Source organism: Strongylocentrotus purpuratus, unplaced genomic scaffold, assembly GCF_000002235.5.
Source record: "Strongylocentrotus purpuratus isolate Spur 01 unplaced genomic scaffold, Spur_5.0 spur5_scaffold_9, whole genome shotgun sequence".
NCBI classification, from domain to species: Eukaryota; Metazoa; Echinodermata; class Echinoidea; order Camarodonta; family Strongylocentrotidae; genus Strongylocentrotus; species Strongylocentrotus purpuratus.
The window spans coordinates 1,288,867-1,313,640 of NW_022145615.1; the positions used below are offsets into that span (position 1 = coordinate 1,288,867).

Sequence of the window (24,774 nt, forward strand, 5' to 3'; positions counted from 1 at the left end):
GATATACTGACATAACTCCTGTCTTAAAGAATAAGTTGAGTTCTGGTCATGCGATTGCATAATAAACGAAACGGTGTGGAATCAGTCAGAAAAGGTTTATCATCTAGCATAAAAGTACTGGTGTGTACTGCAAGGTTCTGGAATCATCAAAATGATAACAAAATTGGCCCAGTCTTCGTAAAGTTAAAAGCACTGTACACAGAAAGATGACTATGGGACTACACGAACATGTGGCATAAAAATCTGTCCCAATTTTTGTGCTGTCACATTGTCATATTTGGAATATGAAGGCATATGAAGAGCCATGCTTTTCAGAGACATGTTTTATCTGATGTTCTTTCACACTTGCATGATAACGATGATAACACTCACAAATTATTTGTCACGTCTTCCCAGAACTCAACCTTCTCTCATAGCACAATCACACTATAAATGTGAACTTGTATAAATCTTTACACACTCCATTTGTACAACTCTGTTTACTTACCTATATCAAGGTAAACGTAAAACTGTGTATATGATGAATGACCACAGCCCATAACTATAACTTTTCACTGTTGACATATTTCACATGTAATGCCATGCCAAAGAAAGCTCACTTTCAAGCTATTATTGGCTATAAAGGGCGCACCCCTCAAGGGGAATACTTCCTGAGTATGCCGGGAAGGAGCAGGGGAAGGGGGGCAGGGGGGGGGGGGGGGGGGAGTTGACTATGAGCCAAGCAAGGCCTTAAAGCGACAGTCTGTTTCCTGTAACCCACACCGTAGAATCCCAGGGTGTAGAGAGAAGCTCTAATCTATCTCTAAGGTCACTAGCCTGGGATTGAGCAACGTCAGACGGCTACTAAACCACCGAATCATGGACATGATTATGCAAAGCTGACTGCAAGGTCAGTATACCTTAGGTCTGATGCTAATTATCGTCCAAATCCTTAACATAAACCAACTTGCAATACACATGAGCATCATAATTTAAAACTCTTTATTTGCGTATTCAGTCTTGTTCCAGATAAGTGTTAACTACCTTGATTGGTTAATTAATGTCAGACATGTATCTCAACCATATCCTGGACGTGATCCTTACAAAAGTTGGTTCGCAACGTCAATGTAATGACTTATCTCTAAATCTAGATTGAGTTTATCAGCAATTAGGAATTTGGGTCAACAGAGATGCAGATTCTTCATAAAAACATTGCCAAATGCTGGCAGGCAGGAAAATGGCTACCGAATCCCCCTTTCTAGAATTTCATTGTGTAAAACTTTTGAAATAGTCAATCTTTGGATGCTGCTTATAAATATCGGCTTGCATGGTGATGTAGATATACAGTAGGCTTGCGGTTGCACCATGTGAGAGAGGGGAAGGATTGGGGAATCGCAAGCCTACTGTATATTAGTCAATCTTTGTTTTAATTTCTTTGAGTTTTTTCTATTTAAAAAGCATCAGATATTAGTTTACAATCTTGCTCTAATCCTATACTGAAATATGAATTGATGTGAGAATGTATTAAGTTGTGGATACATCATGACAGCATGATTTATCAGTACTATCAACCACTTGGCTATAATTAATGTCATTACTTGCCTACTTTCAGATAATACCTCCATATATTTGAATAATGAGACCCATTAAAACCTCAGGAAAGTCTACATGCTCAGGCCTCTTTTTATAGACCTTTGAAACATGTGGAGCCCACTTCATTGATAAATATTACTGGTGGTTGTTGATTGCATGTACATAACATCATCGTACAGGACATTGGGACCTTACTATTCTACCGACTGTATGTATTATCAAATTAATTTTCAATTAGAGATTTAAAAAAAAGATATATGTTGCACATAACAGTCAATGGATTCACCTAAACACATCTTCTACTAAGCTACGGTACATTCAAATCTTTTGATATGGTGGCGTATAAAAGTGTTTTATTTTTTTTAAAAGCTGGTTGCTAATCCTCTCTCTGTTTTGTTTTCCTCAAACTATGAATCCCTTGGTGGGATAACCCTCAAGCCATGATGTCATCACAAATTGCGAAAGATCCAACTTGGCCGAGAGATGGGGAAGAAATGGTGGAAAACCATGTCAATCATCATTTACAGTGTCTACCCAAGAGGGCGTTACGTGCTCTTGTTTTTATTTGTTGGTAAAGAGCTATTTTTCTTGGACAATGTGAAGTTGATAATGCTCTACTTGACACCTCAAACATTGGCAAAGTATGTTAATGTATATACAACAATGTCAACATAATCACAAATATGGAATGACTCAACTACAGTTAACCACAAACTTTGGAACCCCAAAACAATGTATCAATTAGGGGGAAAATGGGACTTACAATATTAAACTTGGCAAACAAGTTCTAGTGTTCGACATGAAGGGCAAGGACTAAGAAACATTCTAAAGGGGGAAAAACTTATTTTTCAGTTCTATTTTTCTGTATTGTTTGAGTTACCTACATCAATCAAGTTAATAAACTTAAAGGTAAAGACCAGTATTGGAAACGCCCCAATTTCAAAAAAATGAAATGGAAGTTCTTATTACCAATCATGTGAAAGAATATGTTTTGACTAATACATGATGATAACAATTTTGCAGGGAAACCGCCTACTAATTGATATATTTGGTAAATTAGTTGATCTACATGGTCTGTGAGAGATAAACGCACGTGTCGTGCACGTATACGTATAGTCCCATATACATCTTTCTGTGTACAGTGCTTGTAACTTTACGAAGACTGGGCCATATTTCTTATCATTTTGATGATTCCAGAACCTTGCAGTACACACCAATACTATATGCTAGATGATCAACCTTTTCTGATCGATTCCACAATGTTTCTTTCACAATGCAATTGCATGACCATAACTGGTCTTTATCTTTAATAAACTTAATCTAGATATACATGCAATTTAATCAAAACATACAAAAATTCATGATTTGGGACTTACGGTTGACTTTGTTGAGGTTTCCTTGTATCTCTGCCTGTGTAAGCAGCATATCATAGGCATCCATATCCTCTTCTGCTTCTATAGTGGACTGGAACAGTAGAGACAAGAGAGGATTTAAGGTGATGAGCATTCTTTCTTTCATCAAGTTTTCATGGGAGACATGATCAAAATTTGTAAACCTGAAAGTTTTTAGCCAATTTGTGTGTATACATTTATAAGTGTTTTACTTGTGAAAAGGTCTTTATATTCTCTGCAAGTACACTTTTATTGATTAAAAAAAACTTTTAACATCACGGAACGAAAGACATTTATCTTTTTCTTATTCCTCCTGTTCTACAGTTTAATTTCTCTTCATTAGTTCCTCACTTCTTCTCATCATATTCTTTGCCCCCTCCTTCCCTAATTAAATACATCATCTTTACTTTCTTCGTATCTTAATTTGAGTTGCCAACTCTTGAATTTAGTCTTCCGAGAGAACAGGAGTTGGGTGATTTCCCCGAGAGCCTCCTGGTGAAATCAGGAGGGTTGGTATCTCTTTGTATCATCTTTTTGGACAAAACACTCACATATTCTGATGTATATCAAGTAATATTATACAAAACCTCTGTGAAATAAAAAAAAAGAATACATATAAATACCCCAAACTTGCATATAATGATCATTTAAGCTAAAGAAAATAATTATTAGTGCCCTCCTCTACAGACTATAACAGAAACATATCAAACCCAAGCTCACATACAAACAGTCCCAACAGAAAATGAATAAATTAAATTTCCTATAAAAAAGAGACTATTTTAGATTAAATGCTAATTGGAAAAACAAATTGTGGAACAGTAGTAAAGATGAATAATCTGGGAAATCATAGAAAATATAGAAAATCAATCAATGTTATAATTTTTTTGGAGATAATCATAATAAGACCCATGGACCTCTCATAACACTACATAACTTTTACAAACTAATTCAACATAAATCCCCATATACTTTATTACTTCAATAACAATAAATAACTTTGCCAAATCTGGTGCCTCAGAACTAAAATATATTTCCCTCAAATCTCCAAATAAAGAAACAAAACAAAACATAACATTATCATAGATATCATCTGACAAATGATAAAAGTAAACTTTTCCTGAACCTCAACCAATGTACCTTTATAGAGGCCTGCATCAAATCAATAGAGGAAAGGAAACAATAAAATGTAATACATATTCAATAGAAATACACAAATATTGTCTAATGTTTATAGAAGGATGAGATGTTTATCTAAATTAATAAATATATCTCAAATCATCTCTAATTGGTTATTGAGGTGCAGAAAAGAATTGTATTGACCTAGATATACCTAGATATACATTTTTATTGAAAGGGAAATCTGTGCCTGATCTCTTTTCTTTTCTTTTGTTTCCAGCCATATCAGGAATACGAGGCTAATGTATCTGTCAATAAAGTGTTCCACTTGGCAATAAAACTAGACAATAAGATTTAGCTGCTGGGCAGATGGTAGTGATATGATTATTTAATAGATTGGGATTACATTTTACAAGGCATTGATACTGGTCTTTATTCTATTACGCAGCTAGTACTTGTCACATAATCTATTAAAGGTAGTACAAAGTTTTGGGAATTTTTGAAAATTGGGTGGATAGTGATTTTTTACAATTTTGATATATTTTGATGCCCATGTGGATGTATTATAAGCACTAGAAAATTTAGCCCCTAAAACGCTTCTGCTTTTGAGAAAAATTGAATATAAAAATTTACCAGTGCTTCGATAAATTTCAAACATTTGAAATAGCGCCTAAGGCCATTCCATGTTTGAGCTGCGACCATGAAAATCTCAGAATATGTAGTTCTGATGTATAATTTCCAAACGGGAATAGAAAATTGGTCGATTTCAAACAAGACACATTGTTTTATAGCTAAATTAATATATTGACCTTGAGAGGGAGCTATACAACATGAATAGTTTATTATTCACAATTTCATAACTTTAGACTCGATTTCAACCGCGACAACGATCACTGAATATTGTAGGATCGCATCTGCTTCCAATATGTTCATTTGAACCAAATTCATGACCCCATACCAAAACTTTGTATTAACTTTAACATATTCTACAACTGTCTCTTTGTATATATTTGTATTGCTTTATTAATAGGCAGAGCGTTTAAGAAATAGGTTGTAGTTTTTTTAACGACTTCTAGTATACTGATTAACTCAAAGGGGGGTACCTTAGGTGTTTTTTTGTATCATCCTCAAATGTTGAAATACAAAAAAATCAATAATAAAGTATATGAGCAACTGTGCCTTTAATAGCAAGCTTGGCCTCTTAAAGACTCTTGGTTATCTTTGTCTGTGTTTATTAAGGGGGTGTTTTGGGGAGGGATTTTCCCTGAGTGTGCTACTCCTACAGGTACGTGTGTTATTTCATTCCCAATTACAAATACAGTCAAGCCTGCTTCAGCAACCACCTGTCTACAGAGACCACATTTTTTGTTTCCCTTGAACATTGTTTCTCATTGAAACATGTACTAAAGGAACCTGTACATAAAGACCACCTGCCTATAAAGTCTACTTTCTCATCTCCCTTGGTTGGTCTTTATAGACAGGTTTCATCGTACATAAAAGTAATACAGAAACAAAAATACCTTGTTGAGTGCGATTTGTGCCTTAGCTAGCTTGGCCTCATACAGACAGTCTTGGTATGAATCTTGGTTATCTTCCTGTATGTTCACCAACAGAGTGTTAGGATTCCTGAGAGCCGACATCGTGTCGGAGGGAACCTGCTTGTCGATTGCCGTGTTGATGGCGATCACGGCAGCATGAACTGCAGATATAAATGAAAACATAAATATTTATAACTATGTTTATATGTAAATCACTGATTAGCACAGGTATACAAGCAATGGCACATTTTAAACAAATGGAAAATGGGTAATTGGTCACTATTTTCTAAAATTATTTTACACTTTCAAGTGTTGCACACCTTTTTTTTACGCATGTAATATACAGTATCTAATTGGGGAATCCCCCAAAAAACCAAAGGTAACATGTAACACATCGTCACACCAAACAACACAGTTTTGCTTGTAAAAGCAGATGTAAGTTTAAAAGGGAGTTCCAAGATGTTCAGGAAGCATTAGCGCAACTATTGTTTGGTGCTAAAAAGATTAACAGTTGGAATCGCTTTGATAGTGCCTCTTAAAATTGACACATGGTTGTTTTCCTTTCCATATTTCATGTTTGCATTTTTACATACACCTGTCATATTGCTCTAAGACCAGATTGAATTGTCCTTTGATCATAAGCGCACTTGAACCTTTAGCCTCTCTGAGGACATTATCATAACTATCTCTTTTTCCAAACTACATGAACTCTTTACAACTTCTCTACACTACGGGACAGATTCAACCTAGCAGATCAGAAGCAGTTTACAATTGTCCTCTTTGGATCACTTTCCCAGGGGCTCTCTTAACACTTTATAATCCTCCTCTCTCAACCCCCCTCACACCAGCCTGGCGACTTCCCCTTGCCTGGTTTATCAGCCCACCTCATACCCTTCTCTCAACCCCCCTCACACCAGCCTGGCGACTTCCCCTTGCCTGGTTTATCAGCCCACCTCATACCCTTCCTGGCTGCATGACATCATCGTTGTCAAGAAATCACTGCTCTGCCTGCCTGACTGCCGCACAGGGGGCAAGACACTGCCAACAAAATATCTCTCCCTCTATCTGATTTTGTTCCCCTCTCTCTCTTTTTTTTCCACATCCACCCGAAGATCAGATTGATCAATGTCGGAGACATAACCAGGGGCTCTACATCGTTTTGTCTGTGAATGGCTTAAGATTGTTGCTAACTTTCTTCAAAGCAGGATTTGCAAGGTTTTGTTTAATATGTGGTTTCAGTACCATCTCAAAGATCTTGATACTAAACTAAAGTTTGGGGGATGTGTTTTCTACTAAGATAATTTGATTTTCAATAAATTCATTATTCTGTTGATAAGAAATCTTGAAATCCTGTTTCTGTTTACGTCAGGGATATAACTGATGATATATCTAGGTTTCACAAAATGATCTTAGGAAAACTAGAGAACATGACAGGAAGCTAAGTAGTGTAAATGTATATGCACAATGAAAGGGAAGGTGGCTTGATACTTGATCCAGTTTCAAACTCTGTGCAAAGGTGAAAAGTGGTATGATGTAAGCAAAATGTTTTTATTACACATAGTTTCTAGTTTTGTATATTTTATTTAATATTAAACATATTTTCTACTGTTGTACATTTGGACATGTTCTTCTTTTGTAAGTTAAGTCATGTGTACAGGCATAGGAGAATTAGCAGTAGTAAGAATAGGAGTAGCACGGGCAGGAGCAGGAGCAGGAGCAGGAGCAGGAGCAGGAGTAGGAGTAGGAGTAGGAGTAGGAGGAGTAGTAGTAGTAGTAGTAGTAGTAGTAGTAGTAGTAGTAGTAGTAGTAGTAGTAGTAGTAGTAGTAGATGTAGTAGCAGCAGCAGTAACAGCAGCAGTAGTAGTGGTAGTGGAAATAGTGGAAGTGGTGGTGGGGGTAGTGGTGGTGGGGGTAGTGGTGGTGGTGGTAGTAGTGGTGGTGGTAGTAGTAGTAGTGGTGGTAGTGGTGGTAGTGGTGGTAGTAGTGGTAGTAGTAGTAGTAGTAGTAGTAGTGGTAGTAGTAGTAGTGGTGGTAGTAGTGGTAGAAGTAGTAGTAGTGGTGGTAGTGGTGGTAGTGGTGGTAGTAGTAGTGGTGGTAGTAGTAGTAGTTGTGGTGGTACTAGTAGTTGTAGTAGTGGTGGTAGTAGTAGTAGTAGTGGTGGTAGTAGTAGTTGTATTAGTATATGTAGAACATGTAGGAGTAGAAGCAAGTAGGAGTAGTAGCTGTATCATTGTAAGGAGGTGAGGCTTTACTTTTGAGAGCTTTATTGAATCTTATCAAGTAGCATTTATGCTTCTGAATACAACATGGAGGGAATATTTGAATGACACTGCCTGCTCTGTTCTATGCACATATCATTTACAAGTTGTATTTCACAATTTGTGAGCAATCCATATCAATTCTCCTACAAGCTGACAATGTAATGAACTTAACTTTCAGACTACCATATAAAGCAATTTGCAGGTACAGTCGCTCACACAGAGGTGTTAATGGGTAGTAATTCTATCAGCTACCGTAGGACCCCGACCTTAACATCCACTCAATTTCCTCTTATTTCCTTCTCATGCTCGCCCTCCCCTAAGACATTCAATACAATTAGAGAGGTGAGAGAGTAAAGGGGAGAGAGAGAAAGGGGAGAGAGAGAAAGAGAGCGAGAGGGGGAGAGGGGGAGAGGGAGAGAGGGAGAGGGGGAGAGGGGAAAGGGGAGGGGGATGGAGGGAGGAGAAAGAAAGAGAGGAGGGAGAGTGAAAAAGAGAGGGGAAAGTACATGTGGAAAGAAAAAGGTGCATAAAGATGCCAGATAGAGACAGAAATTGAGAAATAGGGGCAGATCAAAATAGAATAAGGTGTGTGAGAAATTTAGCAACAAAAGAGAAAAGGGGAAGGGGAAGAGGAAAATGCAAGCATGTATACAAAGACAACAAGGGGGAAAGGTAATAAACTAGTACCGAACGGTGGATAGAGGAACAGAGAGAGAGAGAGAGGGGGAAGAGAAAGAAAGAGAGAGAGAGAGGGGGGGGGGGGGGGCAAGGGAATGAGCAAAGGAGAAGGAGAAAGGTGGGACAGGAAAAGAGGGAGTGAGCAAAAGCTAGAGAGAGAAAAGACGAGGACAGTAATAGAGATGGAGAGAATCTATTAACTCAATTAGTAAAATTAAGACTAGTTTGTTAGTGATAAGTGTACTGACGTGTTCAAGTCCCGGTTGTCACGGCTACTCTGATGAAAATTGTCACATATTATTGAGAAGCAAAACTCTAAAGTCCAAACTCTAATGTAATATACCTATGTTGTTTGAACTTTTTAATATTTTGAATATGTGCGCCTGTCTACATGTACATCTGTATTTTTGCAAAAACCTATATGTACATTTCAGACCCTTCAATGCAACCATGGCTACGATAACATGCCAGGCTATAAAAACATTTGATACAAAAGAAAAGAATAACATCTATTCATAATGGAGCTATACTGCTGATGTCGTCTCTGAATAAAATATCTCTTCTGAGGGCAAACAGTCGCAAACTGCAAAACAAGAAACTTTGTAATTTATTAAGGATGACCATTTTCACAGCAAGAAACGAATAGCAAAAAATTTAATCTCTTTTCAACTGTGTTTCAATTATTTCATGGTATGAAACTTTCTATATTAATTTGAACCGCTTGTGAAATTCATGAACATTTCATTCATGCCAAAGTTTCTGATTTTAGAGTAAACTGGCTCAGGTCAAGCTTTGTAAAACAAAACAAAAAGAAAATCATCCGCACACCCACTAGTCACTGATTGTACCAGTTCTGAACCTTCATAACAGAAATAAATACATGTACATACACATATTTATGGCCATAAAATAACTGGACAACCCTAAGGTCATCACAAAACACGTGTCTAAAGATAGTGCCAAGTTCTAAATTGGGTAGCTATCTCTGTAATTGGCTGTCTGACGCAAGTATAAAATCTACATTTCTTGATTTAGTGGCCAAATTTCCAGTACGTCAGAGGGGCATGCAGACAGATCTAGAGATTAACCTTCCAAGGTTTGATCCAAGGTTCGACCTAAACCATTGCTTTCGCTCTCTGGTGACTGAAATAGGATGTATTTTGCTATTTATCAATGATGGAATCTCACTGGTCATATGACCTGCCCGTTCGTTCGCAGGTGCTTGCATGACCTAATGCTTGGTGATATTGTTTTGGAAATTCTTTTGGATGCACCCTGCAGATACTTTCAACTTAAACATTAATCTAAAGTAAAACTGATAGCTGGGCTCAACACTAACAGGGGGGGGGGGGGGGGGGGTCGTTCACAAAGATCCTAAGTTGAACTTAACAATTATGGAAAGCTGTTAGCATCTATACAAATGTTTTGTAAAAGTTATTTTAAAGGGCATAAAATGTTAATTCAAATCATTCATGAGTTCTATTACCAAGAAGATATATATCACTGGACAATTATATAAAACTGTGCACTGTGCACTGTTCTTCTTCATCAAGCTAATTATGTACAAATATAAAATCCCCAGGGTTTATTTCTACCCTATGCATACTTGTAAGTCAACAGATAGAGCTATCAGAGTCGTCACCAGCTGCTGTCCAGTATGATATTATTTGCATATCTCTCATCACTTATCATAAAACATGCATTCAGCATATAGGAGATGGGTAATTAATGGTTGCAGTAGTGATAGCATGAGAGGTGTATGTATGATAACTTGACTGATGTTACCACTCCATATCATGTACATGTGGCTTACTTATCATTAACAAATAGTTAAATAGGAGGTTTTGTCTTTGGGTACATAAAATCTACTTGTTACAGGCTATCCCAAAGGGGCAAACAAATCCACATGCATGAAAAATAAAAAAATTTGATCATATAGGGGAGATTGGCAACCAATTTTTAATTAGTTATGTTTTCAAAATAAAAAACGAAAAATAAATAAACACAAACAATTGGGCAAAAAGAATTTCCGTTTCGGTTTAATAAAATTTGGAGTGGACTTATTAGGCTATTATTATTATTATTATTATTAAAACACACCCTCAGATGCTATTAAAAGAAATACAGCAAAAACACTATTATCATCTAATAAAACCAGTCTTCTGATACTTGCATTTAATGTATTTAATTATGGGAATAAGTACAAAAATAGCACCACATTAGCTTGATTAAAAAGGTGTTCTTTAATCGACTTCATGCATGCATTGAGTGTTTTCTGGGGCAGGAAACCATTGTTATACTGGACAATCCATGATAAGCTTCATTCACACAATGCCATGACCTATAAATACAACATGAAGGTTTGACAGCTGCCATAGGAGGCCCGTCTTCATCAGCTCGAGTTTGCCAAATAACCCGCTATTTTCAGACTCGGTTTGTTATCCCGAAGCTCGAAATTGCACCTTCACCAGACCGATACACTCATTACAAACTAGCTCGGACGGGCCCAAATTAGCCAGCTATTTCCCAAATAGCGGGAAGCGGCAAACTCGATCTGATGAGGACAGGCCTTTAGAGTATGTATGAGGAACCAAGGTGATGGTCCATTTACTATTCTGTATCGTGATGTAGGACAACGTGCATGGGATATAGAGTTGATTACACTCAATTAACTGAGAATATCAATAAAAATCCACACTTTCTTACCAGCTGCATCATCGACTGAGAGCTGTAGAAGGGAGGTAAAAGAGAAAGAGAGAGAGAAAGAGAGGGAGAGGAGAGAGAAAGAGAGTAAGAAAGAGAGAGAGAGAGAGAGACAGACAGAAAGAAAGAGAAAGAGAGACAAAAAAATATGAAAGGTCAGTTAGATATGAACCAATCAATACATCAATGCTTTGTGGTGCAATGGCATCATCATTCACAACAAAAGTGCTTATTGTGCACTGAATACTAGACATGTATATAATACTGTAAAAGAGTGAATTAAATGAGAATTCATCCCCATGTCATACATGTTGCTGTCATAAGTCTCTGATAAAAGAATTGATGTAAGATGTGTACATTGTCATAATAGGTGCATATTTCAGTTCTGAAAAAAGGAAGGAATATCTTTTGTACCCTCCTTTATTAGGTGAATAACATCAAGCAGAATCATTATTATGATATCATGTTGCTTATTTGCCTGAATCAATAACGTTACTCTGGCCCAGGCCTGGCTGCAGAGGCAGTCCATTGCCATGGGAACAATAACAAGTGATTACTGACGTGAGAACATGAAGGTCATTCGTATGTGAAGCAGAACAATTGTTCTCTCATTATTACTTTATACACAATAGGTAATTAGGGGTGTGTGACATTCATTAACCAAATATAAACATTTTGTCATGAACTCAGGCTTTGTTAATTGTTGTCACCCTCATTACAATATAGAACATGGAAATAAGCCAGCTCTTATCTAATGTACCTTAAAGGGAACCAAAAGCTATTAATATTTCTGAAACCAATTTAAAAAATAATAATAACAATAATACAAAATAAAAAAACCTGGCATTCTATGGGTGTATAGTTAATTCGCATGAAACAAATAACTGATAAAACACCCTGCACCACACCCTAACATTTGAGGAAAGTTTTGCTTAGTTTGTTAGATTATATGATATTTTTTGAGGAGCTGCCCTCCACTTTAAAAATTGATGTTACTTTTTACATTTTCTGTTGGCTATATCCTTGAAAATTTAACAATTATTGCCTCACCTAGAACAGAACTCTGCCATCAATGTCAAATGTTATTTACATTAGAAAGGAAGGTTAGAAACTTGGCATGCTATCCAGAAACATAAATAAATACAAGGTCCTTATTAGGTGGCATGAAAAGGCAGCCAAAAGTCAAGTTTATACCGGTAATTAAGTTTATGATATTGGAGGTTTCTTCCTGTAAACTTTAAGACCTGTATTATCCTCATTTTGTTAACCCAACGCTCATTTTCAGATAAAACAAGTCTTAGAATGAGGTTTAGGATGTAACTTAATGAGTAAAATACAGATCTACTTGTGTAAGTACAAAGCTAACCTCCCTCTTAAACTTCAACTTGATCAAGTCTTAGTGTAAAGAAGCGTTCATATGAAATACCAGCATATTTATTTATATCTGCTATGCTTCTATCCTACATGTATTTCACTACTTTATTATCCAGGAAAATAACAGTCATCCCAAGGTTTAGATATAACCAAGTGATTAATTACAAAACATGAAAACATGCTATGAATACCCTATTGATTTCACATTTGTGGTTTTTAAAATACCACTGAAATGGTTTCCTTCCCTTTTCAGTGGCTGGCTTCCTTGAATGTGGAAATTAAAGGTCTTTCAGGGATCAATTCAAGGTATTTCACAGAACATTTGAATAAAAACAACAACTTTTGCCAAATCATTATTGCCAAAATGTTATTTGTATAATTACATGTCTTGTAATACTTTTGACTTATACATATCACACATAAAGTAATTATCTTTGATTTAATATTGCCTCTCCAGGATTTTTTATTGAGAAAACACAGTAATATGATTTCTGGATTTACAATTTTTCCTTCTCCTCCGTTTCCTCCTTGTTTTCGTCTACTCATTACCCCCTCTTCTGACTCTATTTCCGTCAAGTTCTGATACTCGGTCCCTCCCCTTTTTTCTTCTCTTCCTACCCCGCTCACTCGGCAACAAAAGTGCTATCATTTCTTTCTCTCTTTTAGTTGGAGTGAAGCAATGAACAATTAGCTTGAGCATCAGAACACGAAATTGTAAAGGGTTCATCTTCATCAGCTAATATCCTACCACCTGGGTGGAATATTTGCAAATTTTGCAAGTGGTGGTTCCGATTCTTCAAAGTTTCATGCAGTGACTAAATAACTGAATCAGAACTGATACAAATCAATTTTCATTTTTCCAATTAGCGAAAGATTCTTGATGTGACAATGGTCATCCTCAACATTTCGGGGAAGGTTTCACGTCACAAAAGTTACAGAGACTACTTGTTGGTCCTTACCTCGTTAGATAGGATCCCACCAATCTTGTGAAACTGGGGCATCTGAATACCATATTTATCCAGCTCACTCTGCATGGCACTAATCTCCTCCTCTGTAAACACAAATATATCAGGAGAAAGAAACAAAAATGATCTCATGCCATGTCATATCATTGTTATGCATCTCTATATAATGTATTACATCTACATCTTCAACTCTGCAGCAGTTTTTATGGATGTGTTTTATATATAGCCTCAATTTCAATATTTCTTGAAATTTCATCTACATTTTCCAAAGCTTTCTTTTCTCAAGCATTGCCATTCATACTGTTTATTCCGTAAGAGTAAATCTTACTGTTAGAGCTTTCAAAGTGAAAAAGTAAATAGAAGAACTTTTAGGTACTCAGAATCAAGCCTATTATAGTAAACTCATAAAGGTGAATGTTAATTAGTTCATCCATAATTTGTTGAACAACTTTTCAAACATTTGACCAATCAGGAACAATCTTTACTGAAGTGAATGGAATATGGTGGGTTTTGATTGGAAGGATGTTGTACAACTTTTCACAATCTTTAGCAAACTAGCTAAATTTAGCTTACTGAAGTGAATGGATAAAGATGGGAGTTCAATTGGCCTAACCCAAAGAACCCTGTAAAACTTTTCCCCACTTTTGGCCAATCAGGTGTAAAATCTCATCTACTAGGATGTCATCTGTTTTTCTGAGAATTTTCCAACAAAGGCCACTTTCTTTCATCAATAATTGTCTTGAGCCTATCATTCAATTTCTACAAGTGTTTTCCACAAGTATCTGTATAGATTAAATTATTAAGATTCAACTCCATGCAGTACATGTAATTACATAACAAAATCACTTGCTATGGTCTGAAAGCATCTAGATTATGAGCTCATGGTTACTGACACCAAATCAAAACAAGGCCTGTCTTCATCAGCTCGAGTTTGCCAAATGACTCGCTATTTAAACTATCCCTATTGCAAATTAGCCAGTTATTTTGCGTCTTCATCAGCCCGCAGTTGCAATTAGCAGGATATTTGGTCTAGAAAATATCCCTAGAAATATTGGTCTTGTTTCCAAAAACATCCCGCTTTTGGGGAAACAACAGGCTTATTTGCGCCCATCCGAGCTAGTTTGTGATGGTCGTATCGGTCTGGTGAAGGTGCAATTTCGAGCTTCGGAATAATATCCATAGTCTGAAAATAGCAGGATATTTTGCAAACTCAAGCTGATAAGGACAGGCCTACGGACAAGTTTAATGATATTTTAGTAAATTCTAAACCAATCCGCCCATCCTAATCAAAACAGGATATCCCGGAAAAGATGATATTTCAATATGATACGAAAGTGCCACTAAAGAATAACAGGAAAACTTCAACCACATACATGTATATAAAGGTCTCTAAGAGGTTTCCAACAGGATGAAACTTTGTAAATTTCAACAATTGGTGAAGCACATATTCTTAGCCCTTTTAATACATCAATGGAAATTTGATGGGGGAATTAGAAAATTTCTGTCTCTAGTATTCTGTCACGTGTTTTTCATTCAAAGAAGACTTCATATATTCTTTGTCATGTGATCTTTATATATGGTACTTGACTGTCTTTGTTTAAGCAAAATCTTTACATATCTATATCAATATCAATAGTAAAACAAAGCATGCATTTTAAAGGTTTACACTATTATGGCTTTGGATACAAATTTTAAAAAATGGCCTTTAACACACTTGTGATCAAGGTAGATAATGAATTATTTTGTAAAGAATGTCATGGCAGTATACTGTGCTGTATGGTGACAAATGTAAGGATGTTACCAGGTTAGAGGAATTGGCTTCTACATGTATCTATCACGTACAGATCAATCTTTCTCTCTACAATCAATCCCCATGTCTGACTAATTGATTGAATTGATACACTGTAAATACTGGTACTTCTGTCTGTTTTTCTTATGAGTCATTTCTTATATTTTCTCTTATCATCAATCATCGAGACAATATTTGCCTTGGAAAAGATACACCATTCTTTAATGGTCGTTCAATGGCCTCTCAACAGAACTCCCATTCAAGTCCATACAACCATGTTTACTCAGACCGGGAAATGGGTGAAAGAGGCGGAGAAGTTTTGGCGGGGAAATCAAGTCTGTTCAGGGCTCTTGGCTCTCTCTAGACCTGGGACCCTTTTCACAAAACTTGTCATCAGTGACAAATGACAGTCTTAGTTATAAGCTAGTGAAATCCTTGCTTTTGATTGGTTATCAGCAGAGTTGTCACTGATTTTAGTCATTTGTCATTGAAAAAAGGCTTTGTGAAACTGGTCCCTGTACTTGAGAACAGTGGACAGATCAAAGTACAAATATATGAGCAGCTGGATCAAGGGAGTCCAAGGATAAGATTGGACCTTGATCAAGCAAGACATTCTTTTTCCAGAGAAGAAAGGATATACTGAAAATGTGTTTTCATCATTCTGATATTACAATGGTAACACTGACGTCTAATGGAGCACTGTTATTGTTATTTCTACCAGAATAGTCTCAAAATTGTTACCGGTATATGAAAAGGTTGGGAGTAGTCAGGCCGTCGTTGTCACGGATATGATTTCAAAAGGCAAAAGCCAACATATGTTAAAAGAGAGGCATTCAGAAATGAAGAATGTTAAAAATTGACTACAATTTTGTTTATGAAGGGTCATAAATATAAATGGAGATCATTTTCATTTCAAAAGCTTTCAAAAAAAATTCTCAAAGTGTTTTCCCTTCATATACCGTATATATTACATAAGATTTGTTTGTCATAATGCCAAAACAGCAGTTTGCCAGTGGAGACTAATAAATTGTGTGATTTTCCTCCATTAAAACTCACTAATATCTATACATATATTTTGGTTGAAACTACAAAAAGAATCAAGAATTTTATCAAAATAAAACTTCTATACCAGTGCCATAGGACTATGACCTTTAATAATAAATAGCAAACACAGTGTCTGTCACTTTGTTATTTTTCACTAACATCTGGTGCCTGAGCACTACACAGATATATTGTTACAAGGACAGAAATAGTTACTTTGCATATTACACTGTGTGTTATGACAGTATGCACAGCATCTGTGTGTAATTCATGAATTAATTCATGAATGCAAACATTGCTGATAAGACAGAGTTCAACATTTCTGTACTTGGTATTGCGCAATATTTGTACAGGTAGGAATTCATGTCATGTATCAACAGTGTTTATACACACCAGTGTAAATATTATGTGGTCTTAGATGAAAGATTTCCTTCAGAGATTGTTTCAAAAGGTACAAAATCTATAGATCAATGAGAAGGGAATATGTTTACAGTTGGTGTAAATAGATACATAAAGGAATTAACTATATATGAATGATAATACATGGTACATAATCATACTTTAACTTCCGGGCTGAACAGAAATTTGAGCATGTAATGTATAGGCCATTTTACACCAAGGTATTCCATTGTTATTTTTTTTTTTTTTTTGCGGCTGAATATTCAAGTACGAGAAATCATACTCGAGTAGTTGTCAACAGTGCGGGTACTCGAGCATTCGACTACTCGTCGCAGCCCTAGTACATTGTATTTAGAGGTTAGAATACTTTGTGACATGCTAGACACCATTTTGATAGCATCCTATTTGTATGTCTATGTTAACTTCTTAAATTCAATAACTTTTATAAATTCAGTATAGTGTGAATGCAACTAACAAGATGACCCGAGCAACAAGCAGATTATATGCTGGTATGGTATCTTTGAAAGAGACATCTCATATTACCTGTAAAGTCCACTTTTCCATAGAGATCCTGGATCTGTGGGGCAATACCAAGCTTGAACAGATATAAGCTGTGGAGGAAATACAAAATGAAAGTTGTATATTCAACAAGGGTGGTTAACAATAATATAAATAATATCCTGTATCCAAATCAACATCCTCATTTAACTGCATAAAAAGAAATTATTTTAATTTCTTTATTAAATGAGGGTAAGTACATATCAAATACATGTAAAGCACATCTTGAGCAATAGGACTACAAGTAATAAAATGAGCTTAAAAATTATTTGGTATGACAAACAATAACTTTCTGTATTATATTACAAAGTAGTATACAGAAAAGAGAGAGAGAGAGTGATAGAAAGAGAAAGAACAAGATGATAGAATTAAAGTCCTCTTGTTGAAGTGTACAAGCACTTAAGAGAAAGGGCAGGTGATAGAAAGAGCGAGTGATAGAGAGAGGGAAAGAGAGAGAGAGGGAAAGAGAGAGAGAGAGAGAGAGAGAGAGAGCAAGTGATAGAGAGAAAGAGCAAAAGAGAGAAAGAGCAAGTGATAGAAAAGTGATAGAAAAAGGGAGAAAGAGAAAGTAATAGAAAGAGTTGAAAACAGAGAGAATATAGTTCAGTCCTTTATTTAGCACTGTACTTCAATCTCATAAATCTCTGCCTCGAGCTCGCTGTCAAGACACACTAACCTCCATTGCAAACCTTAATCACTAATTTATGGAGATAGGGGTTGGAAATCAGCACTAAGCACACCACGACCAGAAGGGGAGGGGGCAAGTAGACAACCCCGAAGAAAAACAGAAAAATAATCCCGTAAATGAACATGAGTCAGAGGAGAAATCCCCATGACACAGCTGAAAGAGACTAATGAATGGATGTCGAGTAATCGACGGTTGAATACCCATAATCTAATTCATCACATATGCATGCAGATTATATCCAAGAGTTGTAGGAGTTGTATTTTGCTATGTTTTGAACTCATGAAAGCAAAGACAAAAGGGCATCAGTATTTGGTACAAATTTGTGGTCTAAATTTATGCACATTTATAAAACACACATCCAGATATTTCGCCATCATACTAAAAATACTCTGAAAGCATTACTTTGACCCGTTAACATTTGTCTTCTTTGGACAATAATATCAATATCAATCAGAAAAAAGACAGAGTAAACATTTATAAGGTTTGTGAATTATACTTGTTGAAAATGAAATAAAAGAAGAAGAATAACTGATGTTTCTTTCTCTCTTTTTTGCTTTAAAAAAAGTGCAAATTTGTTAGGAATGATGTTTATTACTCAATAGGAAGAAATTGGAAACACAATAATTTGAACACATTGACATGATCGATTCCATCATGTTATGAAGAGTAAATGAAAGTAAATGACAGAAATCACCTCAAGTGTCGTAGTCGAGTGGTTTAAGCACTTGACTTGATATTCAAAGGTCATGGGTTCGATCCCCAACACGGCACTAATGTCCGTTGGCAAGGCATTAATCTACATTTGCCACTCATTACCCAAGAGAGGGACCCGGTGAGATGACGAAAGCATTGTGTTAGTAATTGCCTACCGGTATGCCCTCACGGTGACCATATGGTAGGAATACTCCCCAGGGACTCAGAGTGGAGATGGTGCACATTGTGCTTGAATTAATCTGATAACCAGGGTAATGATATCTGCAAAACGCTTCGAGAAGGTATTCCGAATTAAGCGCTACGTAAATCCAGAGTATTATTATTACTATTTTAAATACCAGATATCATCTGCAGAGGGCAAGAAGGATGTTTACTTGTCTGCTTCAACATAGGGTTGTTACCCTGCTGCTCCCTGCTGGCTCTCTGCTCACAAGGTATCAATAGTTCTTGGACAGAAAGATAATCTGTTTTTGTTCAACAATCAAAGTAAAAAAAGACTTCCTCTTTGGTTGTTGCCCCACCTTAAGAAATACATAGCATGGACTATGATCCTTTAGGGTGTATATTCGCCTTACAAGTCTTCTCATGTTTCATGTCCTATCTACACTGGTAGCCACTACCTACTTCCTTGAGAACAGAGGTCATGGGCAATTTCATTTTAAAGCCCCACTGCACTACCTGGCTTTCACCAGGTAGTACATGAAGCTTATTTATACTTCAGTCACATACACTACCTAACCAACTCCAAACCAACTCACAACTGATTGATTCTTGGCCATAGGAGTTATGTTATTCTTTTTGAAGGTTTTGGATTGGTCTATTGTTAAGATTGTTAATTTGGCTATTGTTCATGAAACGTCACAAGTACAAGTTCGCAGACATCCCATTAAAACCTGAGTCAATTGCATAGCAAGCGATTCAATGGGATGTCGGCGAACAGTTTTGTTTAACTATTCCCTGACGTTGACTTGTTGGTATGACTTGACTACATGTAGGTTATAAGAGGCTTGTTGTTCAGTGCCATATTGTTCCCAGACTGGTACTCAAGCAAGGCTCATGCATCATTATGTTGAAGCAAGCATGTACTTTGCACAGAGCTCGCAACGTATGCAACATGTCAACACCTAGTGAGATTTTTAAAGGTGCCCTCTGACAGCCCGATACTACCACCATCCCTTTAAATTGCATATGTACTGTTGCAATGCATTTCAACGGTCTGTTATGAATACATACAAAAATATTTTTATCTCAGATAAAAAGACTTGCATAAAAGGGCCAGTCCCATTCAACCAATGAAAATTAAAAAATTCTACCTAAGAATTATTCCAAAATTGATCTCCTGGAGTTGATGTGAAAAGGCATTGGATATTAGCATTGCAGGTCTCATCTCACTGTATCATGCTAATGAGCATTCAACTCCAATTTACTCTAATCACTTGCATTGTTATCAGTGAAATAGGCCCGGTCCTTTAAATAGGTATTTGAGGTGGTAGGCCTTCAATGTTAGTGTCAACATCTGAAGTCTGATGTAACCTACATCTGGTTTTGATCATAATTCTGAAGTACTAAGGGTACTTTGTATCACAAACATGTACTGTAAAAAAACAATGAAAGCATGTACCTTTATTATTTCAAATGAAATGTTCATTTTGTTGATTGTATCTGAATGGCTTAGACATTGTGTCAAGACAACCTTTGAAATGTCTGTCCTGTTCAAAACATACAATAGCTCACATCAGATGTAATCTCTTTTAATGTACTCGTAATAGTACATTGCCTTTTTAAACACCAGTTAGCCTTCTTCCTTTATAATGTACAGGTATGCTTTTGTCTATATGACTCAATGTTTGCACCCCTCCTATAACAGAGCTTGGAAAGCTGCCAATTCCGTCAAAATCATGTTTTTTCTCACTAATCTTTTGAAAAAAGTGTTGCTCTTGCAAGAATCATTCACACAGAGCAAGCTCATCGTAGTCGTGACATTGTTACAAAGGGGTAATCAAATTGAATTCATCATCGTTCGGCTCGTCGTAATGAACGAGTAATAACTGATCAAGAGAACGTGACATGGATTTCCAATCGCTAAATTGAATGTATTTATGTATTCGGATTAGTGTCATTGGCAACGGACAGCTATGTCAATTAATTGAGCGTATGGGCATGGTGATTGCGACTAAGCTGTCGTTATGGGCAACCATTACCGAATGTGGATCGCTGCAAACCAGTCTGATCCAGTTATCTTTGAAACACAGCTTTGTACCACTTTAGTGAAGAATGTCAATATATCTTTCAGTCTTAATATAACAAAATAATGAACTCTTCAACAGGTGAATGCCTCTTACAGTTCCTACTTACAGGAAGAATTTTTTTTATGGATCATTGGTTGTATATGATTTCATCATGACTGGTTCAATGAACCAATGAACATCCCAAAATTGCTGATGTAAGATGCTTATGGGATACTTTACAGGACAGAATGGGCATTTTGCCATTGAAAATGGCCCACACAAACACACAAAATAACAAAAAACAAAACAAAACAAACAAAAATAGTTTTTTGTTGTTGTTGGAAAATCGTACTATCGTAATTACTTCTAAAATTGTACACAATACGAATAAATCCTACTGGTTGGCAGCTCTGCTAAAGCAGCCAGAGACTGACTGTCTTAAACTTGGCTCAAGATTTTAAGGGATTGTGTTCAAGTGTCAAATCAAGCCCTACCCGGTGCCTGCAGAGTAAAAACAATCAATTTACAATCATTTTGATAGACACTTATTAATCGCTTTCAACTCCTTTTCTTGATTTTCGGTTCTTTCTAATTTCAATTTTTTGAATTACCTGAGAGCATGGAGGCAGTAGACAGTCTTGGGCATGTTCTTCCTATCATAGACATCTGTAGTTTCTGGATAAAAGATCTGTCGGGAATCAGAAAAGAACATTGTATAAACAGATGTTATAGACCGAATAGTGAATGCATGTTCACTACATAGTCACATGCTATGTCAATCATCAACGCTGTCAAGTCTGCGGGAATACTTGTCTAAACTAAATGAGCTCTGATTTATCACATCAATACAGATGTATTTCAAAGTCACAATCACAAATATTTGCTAAAGACACCAAATTTCCAGAGAATTGCAAAATAGAAAGGGTTTTCCTCTCTGCGCTTGCCTGGATAATGAAAAGAAAAAAATGTAATTGTGAAAATGTATAGAGTGAATGAAGAAAAGAATTTATCCACACTAATGTCCTTTGGCAAGACATTGATCTACATTTGCCACTCTCCACCCAGGTGTTAAATGGGTACCGGTAGGAAGGAATTCCTTAAAATGCTGTGAGCGTCGAAATCGGCAGCCTAGCATAGCCGGGTAATGTTGGAGCGCCTTGAGGACCTTGCAAGGTCGATACGTGCGCTATATAAGAATCCAATATTATTATTATTATTATCAATTGATAAATTCTCTACTCGAGCCTAATTTCAGCAAAAAATATATAATCTTACAACAAATAGAGTACAAGAAATGCAACTATTAACAGGTATAGGAATGGCCTGAAATTTGGAAGTGAGAGCAAATGATATAATTTTCAATTACTGGGCTCCAAATACACGTAGATATGAACTTTGGTAATTCTATGATCAAATTATATATTGACTTGGCCAGCCACATACCATTACCAATTTGTTCATTGCTTGAGTAAATGCACATAGTTCTACATGTCTATGTGCACTCTAACTCTGAAGCATGCTTAATAAGGTTTATATATAATGCAGGAAAAGACAGCGCTTAGGGTCACACGCAAGGGTGATGATTAGAAAAGTCTTTCCCCCAACAACGAAATTCCTCTCCTTTTTTTAATGGTAAAGTTCTGGTAACATGTCAACTGGAATTAGACATTCAAAAACTCTACTCAGGACACACAACTGAACATAAATCATCACATAATAGCTGCAGTCAAATATTATGATGGTTTCTTGGAAAATTTTGAGTATTGGTACATCTACAATGGTGCAGGGTAAACACTCATTACTTCAAAGCAATCAATATATTTTTAGACTGTGTTTTTCCAAGAAAACAACCCCTCCAAGTTCTTTTCACACTTACAAGTATATCTCAGGGCGCGTTTATCAGGGCTTGCCACTAGATATGTACATATCATACCCCACTATTGAACCCCACTATCATACCCCACTATACGATCGTGATTTGCGGGATGTCGCGTTTATCGTCCCTTCACGATTCAAAATAAAGGCCTAGTGTCTGCCCAGCTGTTTTGACCCGGGAAGCAGACAGTTTCTCGGAGGTCAACTTCACACACATGCTTGTACACAACACCTGGGTGGTCCTATTTGTATATGAGGTTCAAAACAGCTTTGCGTTTATCGATCTCTCAGAAACGTGATTCTGGCTGTATGTCACATACAAAACACACCTTTTTGCATCTTTAGATATGCCCATATCTAAAGCCCTTTAAAAAAGGCTTTGCATTTATCACCTTCTAAATTTGCCTGAAAGACGTTTGAGAAACCTGATTCTTGCCAAAAATCTGGTCGATAAACGCAACCTATGTCTCTACTCTGTGAATTGAAATTGTAAATTGTACCAGCAACCTACAGTGTACATATAATTGTATACTTCTGTGACTGGTATTAGCCAATGAAATACACTATCATGAAACATTATATTGTAAAATGAATGGAACAGGAAGGTACAGGTGAAAAAAGAAAAAAGAATATTTGGGCAACAGATGTCTTGATCCCCAATTTCTTCCAGTTTTTTGGAAGATATATGAATGCGCGCACTATGCTTCCTCATTTTGTTTTTCTCTTGCAGGATTTGATCAGGTGTGTGAGGCTGCACACGTAGGCTACCTACAGTAAGTAATTTTAGATGCTGATAAGGGTACATTGTGACAATCACAAGGAACATGTACAACATTCCAGCTTGTTAATAAATGTTTAAAGCCCCTTTAAAGTGTTGGGAGCCACAAATTTGATGGCAACATTTCACTTAAATTGTATCATTATGTGAAAGAGGATGTCATTTATTAAAGACACACTTCTGCAAAGATTCCCCCCCCCCCCCCCAAAAAAAAAAAAAAAAAAAAAAAATGTGCTTGAATACAAATATTGATAAAAGAATACAAAATTTCAGTTTTTTGTTATACTCAGAAAGATGTTGTATTCTTTCAATCAATATTCAACTTCAAACACATTTGTGGGGTGAAAATTCTTGCAGAAATGTGTCTTTTGACATCCTCTTCTTTCACATTATAATAAAACCTAATTGAAATTTTTCCATTATATTTTTGGGGCTCCCAACACTATGGAGGGGCTTTAACAAATCCAATTTACAGGAAGCTGTAAAGGCTGTTTCATCAAAGGTCTGACATAAATGTCTTGATTTAATGTAATAAGTAGTGGTTGTAGAGTAGAAGTAAGAGCAAAGTACAGGTAATGTTATAATTGAATCTGGGGCTAATGTAGTAACCTAGCTCAAAGGATGTTGAGCTGTGATGCAATTAAAGTGGCAGTGGCACTCTGCCAGAGAGTTGACTTGAAAGAAGAAGTTCAAAGTTAAGGCTTCGATCAGCATCAACAGAAACAGCAAGTTTAAACATCTTGAATAATTTGAGGGTTAAGAAAAGGTTTTGTCGATGAAATATCTTGCAAATGTGATTCTTGGAGCTTTTTTGTAAGCTGCTTCACAACCCAAGTTTAATCGTTCCACTTGAATTGAATAACAGCAAGCAGTCAATTCTTCTACAAGAATATGTAATGAAACTGTAGTTCATTAATCAATATGTGGGTTCTAAACAAAAGAAGCATTGTATAATAATAATAGCTCACATTTTTAATGCGGCTACTAGTAGGTGCATAATGGCCTCTTCAAACTTGTGATGGCTTATGAAAGCATATACTTCCAAGTTATCTGATTCCACAAGGGGATAGGCCGATACCAATCATTGCCAGAGTATGAAGAAATGT

General features: G+C 36.3%; 1 protein-coding gene across 1 annotated transcript in view; it reads right to left on the reverse strand.

Moving 5' to 3' along the window:
- Nucleotides 1-24,774, reverse strand: part of LOC593982 (ras GTPase-activating-like protein IQGAP1) — a 93,278-nt gene that overhangs the window by 43,895 nt on the left and 24,609 nt on the right. Inside the window, exons 5-10 of the mRNA XM_030976921.1 lie at nucleotides 21,627-21,703; nucleotides 17,371-17,438; nucleotides 13,593-13,684; nucleotides 11,263-11,284; nucleotides 5,600-5,778; nucleotides 2,949-3,036 (exon numbers count right to left, since the gene is read on the reverse strand). Coding sequence (XP_030832781.1) covers nucleotides 2,949-3,036; nucleotides 5,600-5,778; nucleotides 11,263-11,284; nucleotides 13,593-13,684; nucleotides 17,371-17,438; nucleotides 21,627-21,703 — 526 coding nt within the window. The remainder of the gene's footprint in view (nucleotides 1-2,948; nucleotides 3,037-5,599; nucleotides 5,779-11,262; nucleotides 11,285-13,592; nucleotides 13,685-17,370; nucleotides 17,439-21,626; nucleotides 21,704-24,774) is intronic.